At 37.6% G+C, this 21,609-nt stretch overlaps 1 protein-coding gene across 2 annotated transcripts in view; it reads right to left on the reverse strand.

Annotated features, from left to right (window-relative positions):
- LOC133519298 (17-beta-hydroxysteroid dehydrogenase 13-like) overlaps window positions 1–21,609 on the reverse strand; it is a 49,261-nt gene that overhangs the window by 15,168 nt on the left and 12,484 nt on the right. For both annotated transcript variants that reach the window (XM_061853328.1, XM_061853327.1), the window contains exons 3-4: window positions 3,893–4,052; window positions 1,386–1,537 (exon numbers count right to left, since the gene is read on the reverse strand). In XM_061853328.1, coding sequence (XP_061709312.1) covers window positions 1,386–1,537; window positions 3,893–4,052 — 312 coding nt within the window. The remainder of the gene's footprint in view (window positions 1–1,385; window positions 1,538–3,892; window positions 4,053–21,609) is intronic.

The following is a 21,609-nucleotide window of genomic DNA, read 5'->3' on the forward strand; positions in this document are numbered from 1 at the left end:
CAAGATGGGCTCTTGGTGACCGTGACGTCACGTTTGCTTATCGTTTTGTTGGGAGCGTTTCGCGAGTGAAGTACGACTGTCGGACTTTGACTATCATTTCTGACTTTTGTATTGCTTTAATGCAATGGATCCCATATAGACATTTGATTCTAAAAACTAACCTGAACGATTGATACCATTAATAAAAAAAATGTCATCTAGCCTATTGACGAACTTCGATTTTCGCAGTTATAGCCCTGACATATCGAATCCATATCGTATCTTTAGGTTTTTTAAAGTTCGAATCGGGCTGATAATTGGTGTTAGAGTATGCCTATTATATACAAGGTGTCAAATTCAAATAGGACTATTAGGAAAAAACAGTAGCCGTACCACGAGTTGACACTTGACGTTTATGAGCGACTGCGTAAACTTGATCGCAGTCAATCTCGCTCGTACTGATCTATTGGTGCGATAGAGAGGGAATGCGACCGAGTTCACGCAACTAACGTAACTGTCATATGCGAACTCGTGGTAGCCATGCAGGTACCATCAGTAAACTTGAGTTACATTGATTTATATTAATACGCCTTCTCCATGTTGGCCTTGATGACGACCACAGTTTTCTGGTAGCCGGCGGCATTAATATCTACACAGACTGACTCCTGCCAGTTGCCCGAACCTGACCGTCACCAAGCGGTCCATGCAGTGACCACCTAAATTCCAATGTTTTTTTTTATATATACGGTTGCAAACAAGCATACGGCCCGCCTGATGGTAAGCAGTCTCGATAGCCAATGTACGCCTGCAACTCCAGAGGACACTCCGCACCCTCGTTAAGCTCTGGCAACCTTACTCACCGGCAGGAACAAAACACTATGACTAGTGTCTAGTGTTATTTGGCTGCGGTTTTCTGTAAGGTGGAGGTACTTCCCCAGTTGTGCGCTTTATAGTCAAGGATGCAAGAATTCAATATATAGTAGAAACTGGTACATTTTCTGTACTAAAATGACCCACTGTGTCTTTCCCATTCTTAAGTTAGAATTTTTAAAATGTACAACACGTTTTCGCCGAGTTTCTTGTTTCGACTCCATTCTAACAAAAACAAATGTTAAAAAAATAAAACATTTGAAATTCAAGAATCTCAAAAAAACTAGCAACAACTTTATTAACAGCATTTTTTGTTTATTTATAAGTCTACAGAAAATCTCATTTTTTTGTTATCACCTGACCAGATCTGGAAAAACATCGGCTTTGCTGTGCCCTACCACTCTTTTGGACGTAGTTTAAGGACGGACCCGGGTCCAATGTCAAATCATATTTAAATGGAATAAAAGGAGGTTCCAAATGCATAATTGTAAGATGACTGACACTTAACTGAACTTATGAAGCAAAAAAAAACTTACTCATATCGGTGCGCCATCCCCTTGTTGGTCTTAATGGCGTCCACAGTTTCCTGGTTGCCGGCGCCATTAATATCTACACAGACGATGACTCCTCCCAGTTTCCCGAACCTCAGCGCCATCTCGCGACCCATGCCGTGACCTGCACCTGTGATCTGAAAGAAAAGTTTTTTTAACAAATAACTTCAAAAACAAAACTATAATGAGATTAATGAGACACGGACGTAGATATATTACAACGAGTTATTCATGTTATGTGTATGTATGAGTTATGTATGCATGTGTATTTAAGTCAGTCAGTCTGCGTCGGTCCGCCAACGCGTGTTACCGATGAAGAAGCGTCCTGGGATCGAGAACATTCTTCCGCGACTTTAGCATATAAGCCTGGGAATTGAACCCGGGATATCTGGCGACAGTGGCGCTATTTGATACTGACTGTTTCCTTACTCTACGACGTTACAGGCCTAATGGTACTAAATAACTTCTCAAATCATAAACATTGGGTTGGAAATAATTAGTAATTTTGAATAACGCAGATAGGCATGTAATAAAACAGTTACATTGACAGGCAAAGGCACCTACAGATTACCAGTTCACCTGATGATATTAGTCTGTTAGTTAATCGCAAAAGGTCACACACTAACAGTTCCATTTCAGGTATCGACCTGATGACTAATACGAACCGAGAGTGCGTGGCCGCTTGACGATTCCGGTCAGCGTCGACAGATTTCGGACGGACAAGCCGTGGTCCTGGGGCGAAAACTGATAATTCCAAACTTCTAGTGTGTGACTACAGAGGTAGCAGCAGGCCATTACCAACAAGCATTAATCGCTTCTGTGTATTATTGGCCGGCCGCCCGATAGGACCAGAAGGCCTACCGCGAACCACGTTCGACGTGTGGCCTCCCTATCACACTTACGCACGAATTTACAAGTGCTACAGAGAGGCAACACGTCGAACGTGGTTCGCGGTAGGCCCTTAGGGACTGCAGGCGGACTGGTAATGGAGGTGTTCGATGATGTCAGCAAGTTCCGGTATTCGAATTAAAAGAACAACAACTGCACTGCTAAAATTGTTTTAAAAACAGACGAGATTATATCGTAGTCATTTAACTTTAATCTGACCTTACCTATTTTGCATAAAACATGTCTCGGGGAAAAATGTTTGTTTACCTATTGTACTTATACCTATTATAAGTTGTTTTTTATTTACATAATAGATATATACACAGGTACTATAACTGGCTTAAATCTAAAGTAGGTCCTTGAGGCATTGTAGTAAGGATGCTGCCGGCATTTCCTCGTTGTCTCGCAATTCGCAATTTTTACGTTTTGCAAAAAATCCAAATCCAAAATTGTTGTAGAAACATCTTTCATATTTTGTCTACGTATTGTAGGTATTGTTGTGCAAATAATGCATTAACATATCTTGGCAAAGATTCAAAGGTCACACAACACAACAATGCGAAACTACGTAAATTAGAATGCTAATTATTTAGGTAGGTAGAACCTATGTTGTGCTTATTACAATCCTTCGAATACGCGATAGCGATACGGATACTGATAGAACATTTTATTTACAATATCAATATACATAATGGATATATACAGATGATTACTATAACTAGCTTATATCTAAAACAGGCCCTTGAGGCATTGTACCAAGGATGCTGGCGGCATTTCCCCGTTTGTATCGCAATACTGATACGTCGTGCGAGGAAGCCGCCAGCTCTTCGGTCACCAGTTACGTCAACCAGACGTCATTTCTGCAAAATACTTGTGCGCACTGGGACCCCATGGACGTAGAGTTTCAATTTCAACCCAATATATACTTAGGTCAACCTTAACAACTTTGAATACTAAGGTCACTAGATAAGTTTTGCAATAAACAAATATGAAACAATGAGGTGGCCTATCGCTATCACATTTTTTTTTTTTTACTATATTTCCATAGACAATGTTTGGGCGGAAAACATTTACTTTTTTTTTAAATTTAACTTTGAAAACGTCGGCGTGGGCTAAGGGCTCTTTATGCATATTTTATACATTTTCATTTCATACAAAGTTAAGATTTTTTAATAACCAAGTAAATTTAAAAAGAAAGTAAATGTTTTCCAGTCAATCATTGTCTATGGAAATATAGTTTAAAAAAAGTATATGTGATAGGACACCTGTTTGTTTCATATTTGTCTATTGCAAAACTTATCTAAGTGACCTTTGTATGACGCCAATCCCTGATACGCAAAATGTCTGTTATGCTAGGTTGAACATGGTCATGCTATAATCTATGGAACACATTTTTTTGGCGAATCGTGTTGTGGATACTAGGTATTTTGGGAGTAGCAGCTATGACGAAGCCTGCACTGTGGAATATTGTATTTAGTGGAATGAACTTTAAATAAATAATGATTCAGTCTTTTTCGTGTCGTTGCCACTTAGCAAATTTGGGTGCTAAGTGGCTTCAAAGGCTGCCTTTAAGACTAAAGTTGCTAATTTATTGCTAGACTTACCAGAATGATCTCTCCTTCCACGCTCTTCGGCACCGGTGGTACGACAAGCTGGTACATGGCGTATATCCAGGACACCCACATTTTGACAAGCAGCAGTAGAATTTCAAGTGTGGTGACCACACCTTCATATATTTTTACCGCGATGCCTTGCTCGTCCGTCCTGAAAAGATGAAAAAAGGGATTTAAACCATCAGTTCTGAACCTGGGGGTAGTTACTGTGGAGGTAAAACTGCTATTTCAATGTATTCAGACTCTGGGTCCATAAAATTGTTAGTATTACAAGAACTTAAATTTAGGAGTGCCTACATGCCAAAAATATATATAAATAATAAATAATAATCAATATTAAGTTGGTATCTAAAATCAATTAGGTTATATTTGCTAAACCTATGCCTAAACCATGGGTCCCCGCGCGACAAGAACACAGTATAAGTTTACTTTACATAAACCTTCGGTTAATTTGGCACTTTCTTCGAGAAACTCGTATATTATGTGTATTCGTATTTATAATAAATTACCTGACATTTTTAAGAATAATAATTTGAATATATTTAAATCACAAGTCCAAGCTTGGCTAGTACAGAGGTGTTTTTATAGTATTAATGATTTTTTAAATAATGATTTTGATAATGGAATTTGATTGTATTTGACTTCAATTTTATTTTATTTCATTTTTGTTATTACATGATTTTTATTAAGAGTAAGAGTTTAGATTATGATTTATTAGTGTATTAATGCTTCGTTTTAAGGAAATGTTTGTTTGTACACCTGTAAAGGTAGAGTCTTGGTGAGTCCATGTAAAATTGTTACAATAGTAATTACCGGCAATGTAACCCATTTCTCAAAAACAATAAAGATTTAAAAAAAAGTATGTTAAATTTTTACGTAAGTATTTAGATTACCACATTGAAAGGAACCACATTTAGGCAACCGGAAAAACATAGTCTATTTTTACCCGTGACTGTATTTGTCCTTAGACATACATCAAAACGGGTATAACAGGTTAATGTCAGGTGCTCGTTCGAATGTGCAATTAAGATAAGATAAGAAAAGTTTATTAGCACAAAAAAAAACAAGTACCTACGGCCTCTCCCTTTTTAAGTAGTTAGTTATTTTTTTCGGGACAGTACTTAGTAGGTATTTAATGGTTTGCCTAGCTATTTGGGTTATTCCTAAGTAATCAAGGATGCTCGATAAACCAGTATAGTATTTATCAGCGATTCGGGAAACCCTTGAGAAATGGCGAGAAGATACTCGTAAGGTACATAATTGAAAAGTTAAAACTTTCGGTAACAATTGTTATTTAATGAGATGGCTTGGAATTTTTTCTAACCTTGCTTGGCTGGGAACAGACTAGAGTCATCTTTGCTAGGCCCCGCTAGGCTATTTTTTTCTAGTTTTAGCATTGCTTTATTTACTTATTACTCGTACATACTTATTAATAGCATCCCTAGTCATACTTGGTCATACGGATAAAATCCGTTGTAGACGAGGATAAGCAGACATCACTTTAGTCATCTTTTCCGACCTTGGTAATCACAGATCACTTTCCCGCTAGGTGTTGTATTAAAAACGACTCGAGATTATTATTTAGTTACAGAGCGTGCCCACAGCCGGTCAGTGGCGACTGGCGACTACGTTTATAAGTTGCATAGCTGAGTTGCATGAATGAGTTCTAGAGGTTTTGTAGGCTATTTTAAAATAAAATGTTGTATAAGCTATTTTACAATAGCCATGAAAAAAATACTAACCAATAGTAAAGATCTTTTTGGCGTTTTTAAAACTAATTCATTTAACTCGTTAGTAAAATAGTATATGACGAATGGTATTTACCACTACTATATGTATAATAGTTACGAATCTTTTCGTGAGTTCTCCATATTTCAGTACTGGCAATACGGGCATGCTAGCTTGAAATCATATATCTAGTCAATAAATATATGTTTGTTTTTATTTATTTTTAATGGTATTATACGTCAATAAAACAGTCTATTGAGTTTGGACCGCGGCGTAGAATTATATTTATACTTAAAACTGCAATTTTGTGTTAACATTGTAGTGCTGTGTGTATTTTTTATAAAATTGTATTGCAGATTACTATACCCAATACGGTGCCTATACAGGTCTTTTTGACACTTAAATGTAAGGGGTACACAGTGTGGATGTTGCCATGGAATTTAAATGAACCAGACTATTGTATGAAAGGAATGGATTAAGTGCACCATACTAACGGAATAACTTAATTTCTGTAATATTGTACTGTAACTTACACATAATACGGTGTCTACGCGTTCATTAGTCCATGGTTACATGAATACATGAATAGTGTACCTATCATATTCAACATGTATTCAACGCATGTCCAAATTATACGCTTACTTCCTCGAAGTATGGACATGTGTTTATACAGTGTTGACCTACGGCGGGCATCCAAATATCTGACGCGGAACACCGTGCGTACATTATAGTGTCGTGTACAAGTAGGTAGAGGTCTTTCCCACTTACCTTCAGTTTTTTGCGGGTACGGTTTTTTGCAGGATCCCGTTTAAGTAATATACGTGCTATACCTAGAAACGTATGAACGAGCATTGTGTTTGCGGGATTGCACTCATACTATATAAAACTGGGTCCTATAAAAAACCGTACCCGCAAAAAACTTGACATAAGTGGGAAACGGCTCTTACATAACTTCTCTTTCGTGTCTACACAGTGAAGCAGTTAATGAGGTATGAGCTGCCCTAACTCTCGTCCTCTCAAAGGGATTCACAAGTATTCTGGGGGTCGTACTTACTTCCCGTTTGGCCATTATATAGTGCCGTCATGTCCGGGCGCAGTCCCGTGGAACAGCGTGTATTTTTGATATTCTCGGGTAAATTAGGCAAGGCATTTGCATGAATAAACATTCAACTGTTTGACAAAAAATAATACGAATTTTATTTTCTCCTTATAAAATTATTTAGCATGCAGTAGGTGTCATTATTTTGTTTTTATTCTAAACGTCGCACATATTGACGTGACGTCACAACTGTCACAAGTGATTGCGTATGCAATTCATTGCCGCTCGAAAAAAACACATAAATTAATTGCACTGTGTCCTTAATTCTTTATTGCGGTTGTATAAAAACACGCTGTATTGTATGCGTCATAATCTCTTAATAGCAACATATGAGTAAGAAAATTCAATCAAAAGAATAACCTTACCTTAGAAAATACAACCAACTGTTTATTATCAGACAACAAGGGGCAACATACAGATATATATATACATTTCATAAACTTTAAACACTATTTTGACGACAAAACCGTTTATAATCGGATTACGGAATATTATCACACCGTATCGGGACGGTGTAAAGGAAACAGCCTATTAGAATGTAAGATTTCTAAAATCCTGGTAAGGGCATTTATTCGTGTGATGAGCACATGTAATTTATATAATATATCGTTGTCTAAGTACCCACAACAAGCCTTAATGAGCTATTGTGGGACTTAGTCAATTTGTGTAATAATGTCCTATAATAATAAATATAAAAAATAATAATTATTATATATACGAGTATAAAAAAGCCATTGACAGAGTTTTAGCTACTTAATAAATCAAGTTTGTTGTTTATACGAGTACATCATGTTGTCATTAAACCGGATTATTCACATAATGTGAACCTTTTTAATACCTAACTCGACCACTAGGTAGACCATGGCTATGACATATAATTACGTCGGAGGGGTGCTGACCTGCAGCGAGTGTGGCCGCACATTCGCTGCTAAGATTGGCTACGTCAGTCACCTGAGAGCGCACCAGCGACATTCAGCGGTAGAAAGCAGTTCCTGTGGCAGAAAACGGCTCGGAGACGATGATGATAACACTACCTACCTATCTACCTAGATTTTAACTGTATTTCATTTGCTATGTATTTTTTACTGTATGGTGCACAATAATGAATATTTACTTACGTAAATTAGTTACATCAAATATATCCACCTAATCAGTAAATCTATTTATAGGACTGATCTCTAACGTTACTCGTATGGCTTGATAACCAGAGGTGGTGAGCAAGTATGAAGTGGTGAAAAATAGAAAAAACGTATTAAATTTCTATCTAGAAAAATCCACTACCTGCTAGAATTGGTCTGTTATGTAGTAATCGTCTAAATTGAGTTTGACCTTGCCCGCCAAACGATATTGCGTACAACTCATGAATAGAATTGAAATCGCTGTAAGCTGAAAAAAATAAACAAATGCATCTTAAAATAAGCGTTGCTGATTTGAGATGAAAAGGAAAACAAGAACAATACTGTCGGTAAAATTAAGAAAAAGCGTATTCAGGACATATTTGCATAAATATCCCCTGAGACTCGACTAATTTTGGTCGAAATATCGCTCGACATGTTTTGATTCGTCGTTTGATCAGAGTGTTACCATTACAAAATATTACATAAAATAGTACCCGTACCAGTGTTAAAACTGACATATACTATACATCTCGCTCGCACTTATATGCGCGTACGAGCGAGATGCATAGAAAGTAAGTTACGTTCTCGATAGCGTTTTTGTCAGTGCCGAACTGGTGGTAGCCACATAGGACAATAGATAAGAAGCACTATATGTATAGAAGGTAAATTTTTATACTGCATTGACTTAGATATTCATGACAAACCCTACGTAGTTTCCTACTTACATATATGACATAAACTAACTACGTACGTACGTAGTAGTTGTAGGTACTTAGGGAAGTTCTAATCTATTGAATATTGAGAAGGTAAAGAAGACCTAGAACCAGAACAATAAGGACGATAGAAGCCGTACGTGTCTCCAGAACGATGGAGAATAGATCATTCTCGATTATATGATACATGAAGCATGGTCATTACTTAATATAAGCAATGTATTAAATATATTAGCCTTGCAGTGCCCCACAGGGTTTCATATCATCATCTTCCTCGCATTGCCCCGGCATTTTGGCACGGCTCATGGAAGCCTGGGGTCCGCTTGGCAAATAATCCCAATAATTGGCGTAGGCAATAGTTTTTACGAAAGCGACTGCCATCTAGCCTTTCAACCCAAAGGGTAAACTAGGCCTGGGATTAGTCCGGTTTCCTCACGATGTTTTTCCTTCACCGAAAACCGACTGGTAAATATCAAATGATATTTGGGAACGAGCCGGGGTTTGAACCCGCGACCTCCGCTGTGCCACCAGCACCGCTGCACCAGCATAGCTGAACCAATAAAATGTACCAACTTGTATCACCTATGAAAGCAATAAGCACACTGATTATTGGTTACTGGTAATCTAGATATTCTCATGCAGGATCTGCTCTGGAAATGCTAAGGTAAGTTATGCATAGAAATGACAGCGTTTCTTTTCCTGCAAACAATTGTCATCTCGGCTAGGCCCCCTGATATCCGATAGGATATCGCACCACAAATAAATCACATAAATAAAATAAATATTACAGAATATTATTACACATATTGACTTAGTGCACAGTAAGCTCAATAAGGATTGTATTCTGGGTAGATAATGATGTACATATATAATAAATAAATACTTGTATACATTGACAATATATGCAGAAAACACCCACTTAGAAACAAATATCTGTGTAGACCCTATTACTGAGACTCCGCTGTCCGTCCGTCCGTCCGTCTGTCACCAGGCTGTATCTCATGAACCGTGATAGTTAGCCAGTTGAAATTTCTACAGATTATTTATTTCTGTTGCCGCTATAACAACAAATACTAAAAACAGAATAAAATAAATATTTATTTCCAATTTCCAGGTTCTCATCCAATCACCGAAGTTAAACAACGTCGGGCGGGGTCAGGGCTATAACCGCGAAAATCGAAGTTCATCAATTGCGGGCATTTTTCTCTGTCACTCTAATTACGTCTTAGTGAGAGTAAAAGAGAAAGATCCCCACATTTTGCGAATTTCGGTTTTCGCGGTAGGCCCCCTGTACTTGGATGGGTGACCGTTTTTATAGATAATGGTACGGAACCCTTCCTGTGCGAGTTCGACTCGCACTTGGCCGATTTTTATATATAATGGTATGGAACCTTACGTGCGCAAGTCCGACTCGCACATGGCTGGTTTTTTTTAAATTAAGTATATTAATTTTACATTAGATATCTGCAACAGACTAGCTAGTTGGCTACATCTTGCCGTTCATAAATGGAGTGCTCATCGTGTATGTCTGTAACTAGATATCATTTGCGGCTTTATATAATCACACCGCAGGACTCGGCATCATATTATTTTAATTTGCGGATTAAATTCCTCCAGATGTCCGCGTCAGTGGCATAATAGTTGTTTTTCTCTTGGAGTTGGATCGGTCCAACCTTGAGGCTGAGAACCAGTCAAAATTTTAATATTGTAATAGTTGGACTCCTAATTATAAAACAGGTTTAATAAACCGAGAGATTAAAGCCACGTGTTTCTGACAGTATTTTTATTATATACCACGTCGGTGGCAAACAAGCATACTGCCCGCCTGTTGGTAAGCAGTCACCGAAGCCTGCAGGAACTCCAGAGGTGTTACATACGCGTTGTCGACCCTTTAAAACATTAGGTATATAAGTAAAAAAGTGTTATGCAGATGGCGTGGCCAGATCTTAGAATGTATCATTTTATGACGTGGCCATCATTTTACGAAATAATCGGTTGACCACAAACCTAACCTATCCATATCGTGAGGTGATTAATTATAAAACGGCGTTTCATGAATTAATTAAATTCTATGATCTGCAGCGGTATCATGGTCGCATTTTTATCACTTGTCATGTCATGCGTCACTTTCGCACTTACATGCTTGTCAGAAAGTGACAGGCATGATGACAGATAATAAAATACCGACCATATTAGCTTAGCCATACTGATTACGGCGTCTTGTAGTAATCCATGATTTTCAAATATCTTGTTAAATTCTCATTTATAAGATAGTATAAATATAATAGAATGTAAGGACAATGTGAAAAGACCGACATATTTTTAGAGCTCCGCACACAACTGTTCGTGGAGCTCTTGAGATCACTTTCGATCTCGCAAATCGGTTAAATGGGTTTTTCTCAAAGACCGTTTGGCATAGGTACTCTAACATTTGGAACAGTTATAGCAAGTACCATCATTAATACTGTTAATAAGTTAAAGTCCATTATTTTATGATTTTAGGGGGAAATTTAGGGAGTTGAGAGGGGTAGGCTTAATTTTATTTTTTAGGAAGACAGGGTAAGAACTGAAAACACAGTATCTTCTGTAAGTGGATTTTTGTAAAAATTCAAGAGTGAGAAGCGACAAAAGAGCTTTTGTAAACCTTATAGACAGTTTTCTCCATTTGATCAAATAATAACAAATAAATTAATAAATATTATAGGCACATTCTTACACAAATTGACTAAGTCCCACGGAAAGCTCAAGAAAGCTTGTGTTGTGGGTACTCATACAACGATATATATAATATACACATACTTAAATACATAGAAAATATTCATGACTCAGGAACAAATATATATGCTCATCCGGGATTCGAAACCAGGACCATCGGTTTCATAGGCAGGATCACTATCCACTAGGCCAGACCGGTCGTCAAGTGATTATTTTCGTATAAAATATGAACAATAAATAAAAACAGCTCATTTTGCAGGAAGTCACGGCCATGAATCAGCTAGCCGTATAATAGCATAAACGCTTCAATTAACAGGGCGTAATGTCACATGTGTAGTAAAACACCTATTATATATGATTGTCATTGTGACGCACAGGCAATTGGAAATGACTGGTCTTGTGCAGTACTGTAGACCGTGTCATTCACGAAGACGCGTGGCTTAACTCGTATTTTCATGTTATTAAAGGTTAGATTTGACAAATCTGCGCGTCATCGTGGATGGCACGAACTATGCATTATTGTCACGTAACTATAACTCGCCAGCAGCAGTAGGTATTCAGATTTTGAAGCTGTTATGGTTTTGGTATTGATTTTAATCGTCGTCTAGTACCCACAACAAAAGCTACACTGAGGTTAATGTGTGACTAGTAGCCGTACCATGAGTTGACACTTGACGTTTACTCTAGCGACTGCGTAAACTGGATCGCAGACCTAAATTCACCGTGCATTGAATATTATTAACACAGAAACTATGTACCTATTACGGACGTCTGAGATAGCCCCCTCTGCAGAGCGTGCATGGAGGCAGAGGAGACAGCATCCCACGTCATTCTTGAATGCCCAGGGTTGGCAGAGTACCGGGCACAATACCTCGGTTCGCCGGGGTCTCTCCCAGAAGTCGTCGGCAACATCTAGGGTCTGCTAGGCTTCTTGATAGAGTTGGGTTGGCAAGAGTAGTGCCGACAACCCACCACGCAAAATAGGCGCGAAATAGGACGTCGAGTTGCGGAAACCAAGCCCGCGAATACCTATAACCTATAACCTACGGAGGACTGGTATATGGAGGAGATATATGTAGGTATCAATGGATTGCGTAAATAGAACTCGATCCCCAACAGCTTGCCTCATTTTTAGATAGTTGGGTACTATTGATGCGCCGCGGCTGGTAGGTACCCTAAACTAGGTATACGTGTGCAGTAAACCATGGAATCACAATGCGAGTATAAATATTTGTTTTATACCATCATTTACCTTATTATGTTGTTTTCCTCCAGGTATTATATTATATTGTTATTTCAGTAATAATATGGCTAGGTACATCGTTTTATGGTTGGCTTGTTTTTAAAATGTAAACGACTAAAATTGTTTTAGGTACTGGTTAATTTTGTTTTTGTAGGTTTGTTAGAGTAATAAGTAGTTGGTTAAGTTGGTTTATCCTCCTGCCGACCGGGTATTTTAACTCGGTTAAACCGACCAAAATCCAGAACTTAATATGTGCTATGTGCCGGTGATCAGGCAGTTACTTGTTTTAGTATTTGTTAATGTTTTTTGTGTCTTGTTAGTAATCTACTAGTAGAAACAAAACTTATCCCTTGCGTTAATGTAAAAAACATCAATAAGTGATTTTTTTTCCTAAGTCGGTGGCAAACAAGCATACGGCCCGCCTGATGGTAAGCAATCACCGTAGCCTATGAACGCCTGCAACACCAGAGATAATACATGCGCGTTGCCGACCCTTTAAAAATTTGTACACTCCTTTTTTGACAACCCCATACTGTAGCCCCTCGGAAAAACCTCGGCAGGAAGCTCATTCCATAGCCGAAGCGTCCGCGGGAGGAGATTCCTCTTAAACCGCACAGTGCGCGACCATTTAGGTTCCAACTATTATGATGAGATGTAGGTTTAAATAATCTGACTTAAGCAACTACAGTTTTTTTATTAGGAACCTGTAAAATGAACTTACCTATCCGATAATATTTATTTCATTAAACAGTAATAGTTGTCAAAACATTTCCACTCCATATTTACAAACACGATAGCCGGCGTGCAACGCGCAAGTGTGTCAATGCTAAGATTTGCGCAAGAGTTGCCGAAACGAACGGGTTCGATTCTCGGCTGGTGGCATTGACCTCTGTTCCGGCAGTGGAAGTATTTATGTTGCCTGCCGAAAGGTTTGGTCGAAAATGGAAAATAAACTGTTTTTGTCTAACATAAACAATTTTCGAAAGAGAGCATATAAAGGAATTACACTGTGATATTTTTTTTTGAATATAAATAATTGAAAACATAACAAAACAGCTATGAACGTCATACACATTATATAGTATGGTTAGCTAATGTTTACGCTACGCCTGGCGGGATACATTATTCAATACTACCTAAAACCTAACCTAAACCTGCCTATCCTCCATAAAAAAAAAAAAAAAAAACTCAAATAAAAAATACGTGATAGGTACATACAGTATGTCTCCTACTAATGGCTTTAAATGCAGTGATCGATTCTACTCTCTAAATGAAGCTACTTTTACTATGGGACCAACCCGATATGACAAAAAAGTTTTTGGCTTTTCCATATAAAACATCGACATCTGATCAGCCAAAATGTTTGAAAAAAGCCAATATTTTTTTCGCGATTTCGGGGTCGGTCCCCATAATAAAAGTAGCTTCCTGTAGCGAGTAGAATCGAGCCCTGCATTTAAAGCCTCATGATAGGAGGTACCGTGTATATACCAGAGTTGTTAAGTTAGTGAACTTTTATAATATTTTCCTCAGAAGTGGCATTTTTCTAAAAGTAAGTTTTTTTTACTAAGTTTGATCCATGATCCAGAGCCACGTCCCTCGCAAATTGAAGTATTATCAATCTCCGGGATGGGCGGCAAATCGACGAAACGTAGATTTTCAAGGTTTGCGGTGTCGGCCCTCAGGGGGTCTAACAAAGATGACAATTGTACATCGATAAACGCCAAGAAAAATGAAAAATAAGTAATCGGGATAACAGAAGCTACGAAAATTTACATATTACAATGCGTTTTGATTCAAATAAAGCTACGCCGGCTCTAACTCTACACTTCTGAGCCCCTAGTGTAAATGTTAAATAAATTAATTAAAACATGACGTACGCGTTGGCGTTAAGTCTCATTTTGTATGCGATTTAGAAACAGCGCGCCAAGCGGGACGTTTTGGAAACTCAAAATACAAAATGAGACTTAACGCAAACGTGTACGTCACGTTACGTCATTGAATAAATTTACACTAGGGGTACTGACCCGTACCCCTAGTGTAAATTTGATCGACATCATAAGTCTCATTTTGTATAGGATTTTGAGTTTCCAAAACGTCCCGCTTGGCGCGCTCTTTCTAAATCCAATACAAAATGAGACTAAACGCAAACGCGTACGTCACGTTTCGAAATCGAATTTATTTACACTAGGGGTACCGAGAAGATTTAAGAGAGAGGCCCCGCGCGAAATCGCCTTTCCACGTAACGTAGTCCTTATTTTCCTCTCTGCATATTAAAATTATAGAAAATATTTTGACGCAATTTGCTGTATTCGGACCGTGCGAAGTGCATGGTGGGGATAAGTAAAGCGATCCCAGCGTATAAGGTGGTAAAATTTAGAACTAACTGCGGATAGCGTCTTTAACATTTCGTACAAGTTATATAGCTCGAAATGAAACTTTAATTTACGATTACTCCTGAAATATTCATTTAAATTGTATGGTGTAAGTGACCATTGTATTCTGTATGAAATGCTTAATATAACTAACGTATTTAATTTGATAAATATTAATACTGTATCCGTGTAAATAGCTTTACAGATGCCACATACTATGTGATCTTTTTCTAAAAGTTAAGAATGGGTATAGTAAGTTATCCTTAAAAGATAGACATTCAACATCGCGGACTTTTTTTTAGACCCATGAAAGAGAGACAACCCCACCATACATTGTGTTGTTATAGCTCAAACGAATTAGGCAGCGTTTTCAATTAAAGCTCCAGCGTGATTTTTTCCGACAACATCGTTATATTTCAACCAATTTACACAAAACCTTAACAAGTTATATAACTAAACCTTCCTCGAGAATCACTCTATTGATAGATGAAATTCGTATGAAAATCTGTTCAGCAGTTTTTCGTTTTGGAGTACTTTTATAAGATGTAGTGCATTGACGTTTTCCCCTAGAATTGCGGACGCTAGGTTGCGTGATTGTCGTGCACATAGCGAATGCCCGTACATTTGTTTTATTTCGAATTTTAAATTATTATAGAATTTAAAATTTTGTATGAAATCTGTTTTTCGCTCCTAGTTTTTATAATAATAAAAAAATCTAATACAGTCAAACGTAGGGGCATAGCTATGGTTAATATATGTTTAATATTTTTATTTTACAGTTATGTAAAATAAAAATATTAAAATAAAGTTACGTAAAATATTCCAAAATGTCAATATACAGAGGACCAATGGGGACCACGTTTGTATGGAGAAACGGCCTTCCCCTTTCCTGTTAAATCCCTCCTAAAATAAATGCATTATTTAACTTTCGATTGATGTTTTCTATTCACGGTTGTCATATTGGCTAGGCTCCAGGTATTATGCCGTTTTACGCAAATTGATGACAGATGTTGCCCTATGCAAATGACCTTCTAATTCGTAGGGTGCAACTGAAAGATAATAAAAAAAAATATTGCTTACCCGAAAAACCGATGCCGTCTTCTACTGCTATTCACAAATGATAAGTTGAACCACATTATCACAAAACTGGGTTACTTCATATTTACGAAAACCTGTTATCTCAAAGTTCAATAAACCATCCGATAAAAATAATCACGCAAATTCTTCTTGATTATTGACACACTTTTAACAATGTTTATTGTTTAATTGTTTAAAACACGTTTTATCTACAACTTTGAACTATTCTTACTTTAAATTTTTTCATCTAATTTTATTTTAGCTACTATGGATATATTAAAGATTCATAGTAATAGATAATTAAATTAAAATTACAAAAATACACTTAAAAACCATGAGAAATATGATTAGCGTACTCACTATTTTTATAATTACTTAGCAAAAACTAATGTAGGAGGTGAATTCGACATAATTTATGAAGTCAGCACACGTTTCTTTTAATACTAATTCAAAGTAACAAATAGTTTTGACATTACATACGCAGTAACTGTGGCAGTATTTAATGTAGATTTAATTTGTCAATAACTGGAGATGGGCCAGAAATCACTACATAAACCTAGGCTGAAAGTAGGTACCTAAGTTTAGTTAATACGTTACAAATACAGGGTGGCTAAATAAGAAGTATACATTTTGTTTTTAAATTTTAACTGTATTAAGTTCAAAAATTATTAAGTATTGTTTTAAAAATATATTCTTCAGGGTTGGCAAATTCATGCGAAACATAATGTCTGACATATGTCCACCTCTAACAGCAGGCAAATGTAAGCCCTTATCATCCCAATGTTCAGCATCTATTCGCTCATTTTTGGCATTATCTTAGTACATTTGTGTCTAATAGTCGGTTTTAACCGTTTAAATTTCATCAGCTCGTTAGCATAGACACGTTATTTTAGATAGCCCCACAGAAATAAGTCAAGAGCTGCAAAATTTGGGGAATTTGGGTGCCAATCACTGTCACTTTTTTTCAAAATTAATCAAGCAAACAACGTGTTTTAAACAATAGAAACATTTGAGATAAAATTGCTTGCTGCTAGTGGTAGACATTTGGCAGAAATTGTCTTCCGTATACAATTGCCAACCCTGAATAATATATTTATGAAAAAAATATTTAATAAAATTTCCACTTAATGAATTAAAATTTAAAAACAAAGTGTATCATTCTTATTTGTCCACCCTGTACATGTAAACAAATGAATAAATTTAGGCGTTGCACGAGACGCTCTTACGACACGCATTGTTAGCACGTTGAACTCCAAGTTACCTCATATTTACTTATGTACTAAGCTTAGCGCCGGTAACACTAGGAACTGATGTTAGAAACATAAAGTATACAATGAATGTGGTAAAATAGGTAAGTATGCATAAAACTTGTGAAGTAAACTGGTGATTATAGTTCGTGTCATTCACGATGACGCGCAGATTTGTCAAATCTGACCTTTAATAACATACCATTACGGGTCAAGGCACGCGTCTTCGTGAATGACACGATCTAAAGTTGAACCATAAACAAGTAGATACATCAAAGAGCCAGAAAAGACAATGAGGTTTACTTTAAATCAACACCTAAGACTAAATCCTGTTTCCCCGTCCGAAAAAAATCAAGTGCTTTTACTTAAGGGGCTTCCCGCGGTTTTCATCGATTTTTTGCGAGTTTTGAGTCGTTACTCCTTTATTTTCACTACAGATAGAATTATAAGAGAAACGGCTATCGGTTCTTTAATCTTTTATCTGCATTTTTGTCTGCCGGATTTCGAAAGAAATTAATGCTTATTTTCTTATGATTTTTATAAACAATGTCTAAACAAACACTATTTTCGTAACTAGATTGCTATGAAGGATCTTACATATATGAGATCTACATATTTGGGTTCGTCTTTGACGTCTCCAAAAAATTGTCAGAGTTTAATTTTAAATTAATTAACAAAAAACTTATGTCCAGAAAACCAGTTTTTTGGCCTAAAATTGTTCAACTTTGATGCCAAATATCTCGAAGATAATGAACTTTGAAGTAAATATGGGATACTATACTGCTTACAGCCGCTGCTGTTAATATGATACGCTACAAAAAACATTAGAAAACTAAGGGATTCAGATCGAAGGTCATTGGTGTTAGGGACCCCCTTAATATTTGGGCGAACATAATTTAAAGCCGCTAAAGTAATCATGATGCAAGCATCGTACAACGGACCCATAATTATAATAACAGTGTATAAAAATCTGAGGTAGATTCGAAATAATTACGCCATCAGCTTTTGATTTCGATTCGCACTCGTTGTAACAAAGGTGCCAACAATGTAAACAAATAAAAACATTTTTATGCAATAATGTGTCTATAATTTTTTTTTACTTCAACTTCAAAAATAATTTATTCAAGTAGGCTTAGTAATAAGCACTTTTGACAAGTCGTACAAATATAAGTACAATTTTATAATCATTAATTAAACAAAAAATAATAGTAATAAATAAAAAAACAATGAAATTTATCTGAGATGCATCCGTAAATATTTGAGATAAAGTTTATATAATCCTATTTATTAGAGAATATGATGAATTATTTCAACCTTATTGAAAAAAAAAAACGCTGGTGGCCTAGCGTTAAGAGCATGCGACTTGCAATCCGGAGGTCGCGGGTTCAAAGTTCAAAACGCTGGCTCGTATCAGGGTTTTTCGGAACTTATGTACGAAATATAATTTGATATTTACCAGGCCCGTCACAATTTACATTGAATTTGTCTAAAAACATTGCTATTAACAATAGTTTTAATTGGTCTGTTTTTATTTTTACTTTTTTTATTGAAAGATACAATTTTAACCGACAAAATGCAACGTTCTATAATCACTTTTCCTAGGTTGCGCCCTTAGTCAAACCTGGCTAAACCGACCCGCCCGCGCGCAGCGGGAGACTTTCACTAATGCAGCGCCGACGCATATGCAGTTGCACAATTAGCGGAAGCGTTTCAACAATGGCCGTCGTTGCGGCTCTGTGCAAACAGGGCTATAACCGTAAAAATCTAAGTTCGTCAATTGCGGGCATTTTTCTCTGTCACTCTAATTACGTCTTAGTGAGAGTAAAAGAGAAAGATCCCCACAATTTGCGAATTGCGGTTTTCGCGGTAGGCCCTCACCAGGCTCGAACTCGCTTGACGATCACTGGCCCATTGCTCTGCCAACTAAGCTACCGAGTGATTCATATTCGTGAATTCAACCCTCGCCGGAGACAGTGACTTTATCCACAAAATAATTGTTTATTTCGGACCAACATAATCCATAGATGTGTTAGTAGACCATAGACGAGATCCATAGACGAGTGACAGAAAAAAATGCCCACAATTGACGAACTTCGATTTTCGCGGTTATAGCCCTGGCCCGAGACAGTCAATTCATACACTTTTCATTTATTTCTCATCAACTTTGTTGTATCGTTTACAGACGTTTCTATTTAATATAACATTAATTTAAATGTAAATAATATTTTTTAATATATTTTGGAGACAGACTTACAAATATCGACCTAGCCCCAAACTAAGCAATGTACTATGAGTACTAGAGGACGATATACATATATATAAATACATACATATAAAACACCCATGACTAAGGAACACATATCTGTGTTCATCACACAAATAAATATGTTTACACAAGGCAGGAAAATCTTATCCTGGTACAGGTGTTCATACTGCTTTTCTCAATAATGCGAAGAAATGCAACTTAAAACCAATCACAGCCTACAACTTCAATATACGGTGCGCCACGTGACGCGCGCTAAGGTCACTTTACCAGCCCAGCGCGTAGCCAACAGTCCGCCTGTTGTTACCTACTAATTTAAGTCCTGTATTTGTTTGTAATATGAGCTTTTCTTTAGTAGTGCACAATAAAGAATTTTATTATTATCCCTTTATTTATTTTTGATCTTAGGCTAGGTCATTTATAATATGAATATAAAAGTAAAATATAAAAACACTTACAAAACAATACAAAATATATATTGGGACCGTGCGAAGTGCGTGGTGGGGGTAAGTAAAGCGATCCCAGCGCATACGGTGGTCAAAATTTGAACTTACTGCGGATAGCGTCTTTAACATTTCGTACAATTTTATGGCTCGAAATGAAACTTTGATTTACGATTACTCCTGAAATATTCACTTAAATTGTATGGTGTAAGGGACCATTGTAATCTGTATGTAATGCTCAATATAACTAACGTATTTATTTTGATAATTGTTAATAATGTATCCATGTAAGTAGCTTTGCAAATGCCACATATTACGTGATCTTTTTCTAGAAGTTAAGAATGGATATAGTAAGTTATCCTTAAAAGATAGACATTTCACATCGCGGACTTTTTTGTAGACCTATGAATGAGAAACAACCCCACCATACATTGTGTTGTTATAGCTCAAACGGATTAGGCAGCGTTTTCGATTAAAGCTCCTAGCCAGCGTGATTTTTTCCGACAATATCGTTATATTTCAAACAATTTACACAAAACCTTAACAAGTTATATACTTAAGCCTTCCTCAAGAATCACTCTATTGATAGATGAAAGTCGTATGAAAATCCGTTCAGTAGTTTTTAGTTTTGGAGTAGTTTTATAAGATGTAGTGAATTGACGTTTTCCCCTAGAATTGCGGACACTAGGTTGCGTGACAGTCGTGCACGCTCCCAATAAACACATTATAAAAAACCTAACCTAGGGTGCCGCCAGCAGCGGGGCAGGGCCCAAGCTGCCGGTGGTCAGGGCCGCAGAGAGAGGAACCGGCGGACTATCCGCGCCGTGTCCAAGATCACCGCCTTCTGCATCTGACCCTTGATCCAACCACCTAGCGAGAGTCTTTCAAGGTGTTGGTCGAGACTCTTCGCTATGAGACCATTTGTTGAAACGACTATCGGGACAATGATCGTCGAATCAACATCCCACATGGCGGTTATCTCGTGAGCCAAGTCTAGGTACTTACTGGACTTGTCCTTCTCGGCTTTCACGAGATTCTCATCATGGGGGATGGTGATGTCGACGAGCACGGCCCGGCGTTGCGATCGATCTATTATCACGATGTCAGGCTTATTGGCTACAATAGTCCTGTCAGTGATAATAGATCGATCCCAATAGAGCGTGGCACGACCATTTTCGAGAACTGGCGCAGGTGAGTACTTGTAGTACGGTACTTCGCGGTCCACAAGGCCGTATAGAAGAGCAAGTTGCTGGTGAATAATCCTGGCTACGAGATTATGTCTGTGCAAGTACTCGCCGTTAGCAAGATGAGAACAACCGGAAATGATATGCCTGAGTGACTCTCCGGGACGGCGGCATGCCCGACAAATGTCGACCGTACCGTCCTTCAGGATATATTTCCGATAGTTGTTCGTCATCATCACTTCGTCCGCAATTGCACAGGCAAAACCTTCGGTTTCTCCGAAGAGGTCCCCGAATCGTAACCAGTTCACCGACGCGAGCAGGTCCACGTCGGGTCCCGTGAGGGCCTTGTAGAACCGCCCGTGTAGCACCTTACTCTCCCATGCCGCCTTGCGATCCGCAGTACTTAGTACCACAGGTTTGCGCCAGTTCTCGTTTGCCAAGGAGAGCGGCGTGAGGTTCCTGTCTACTGCCACCACATCACTATGCATCCCACACTCGTTGTTAAG

This window comes from Cydia pomonella, chromosome 6, assembly GCF_033807575.1.
Source record: "Cydia pomonella isolate Wapato2018A chromosome 6, ilCydPomo1, whole genome shotgun sequence".
NCBI classification, from domain to species: domain Eukaryota; kingdom Metazoa; phylum Arthropoda; class Insecta; order Lepidoptera; family Tortricidae; genus Cydia; species Cydia pomonella.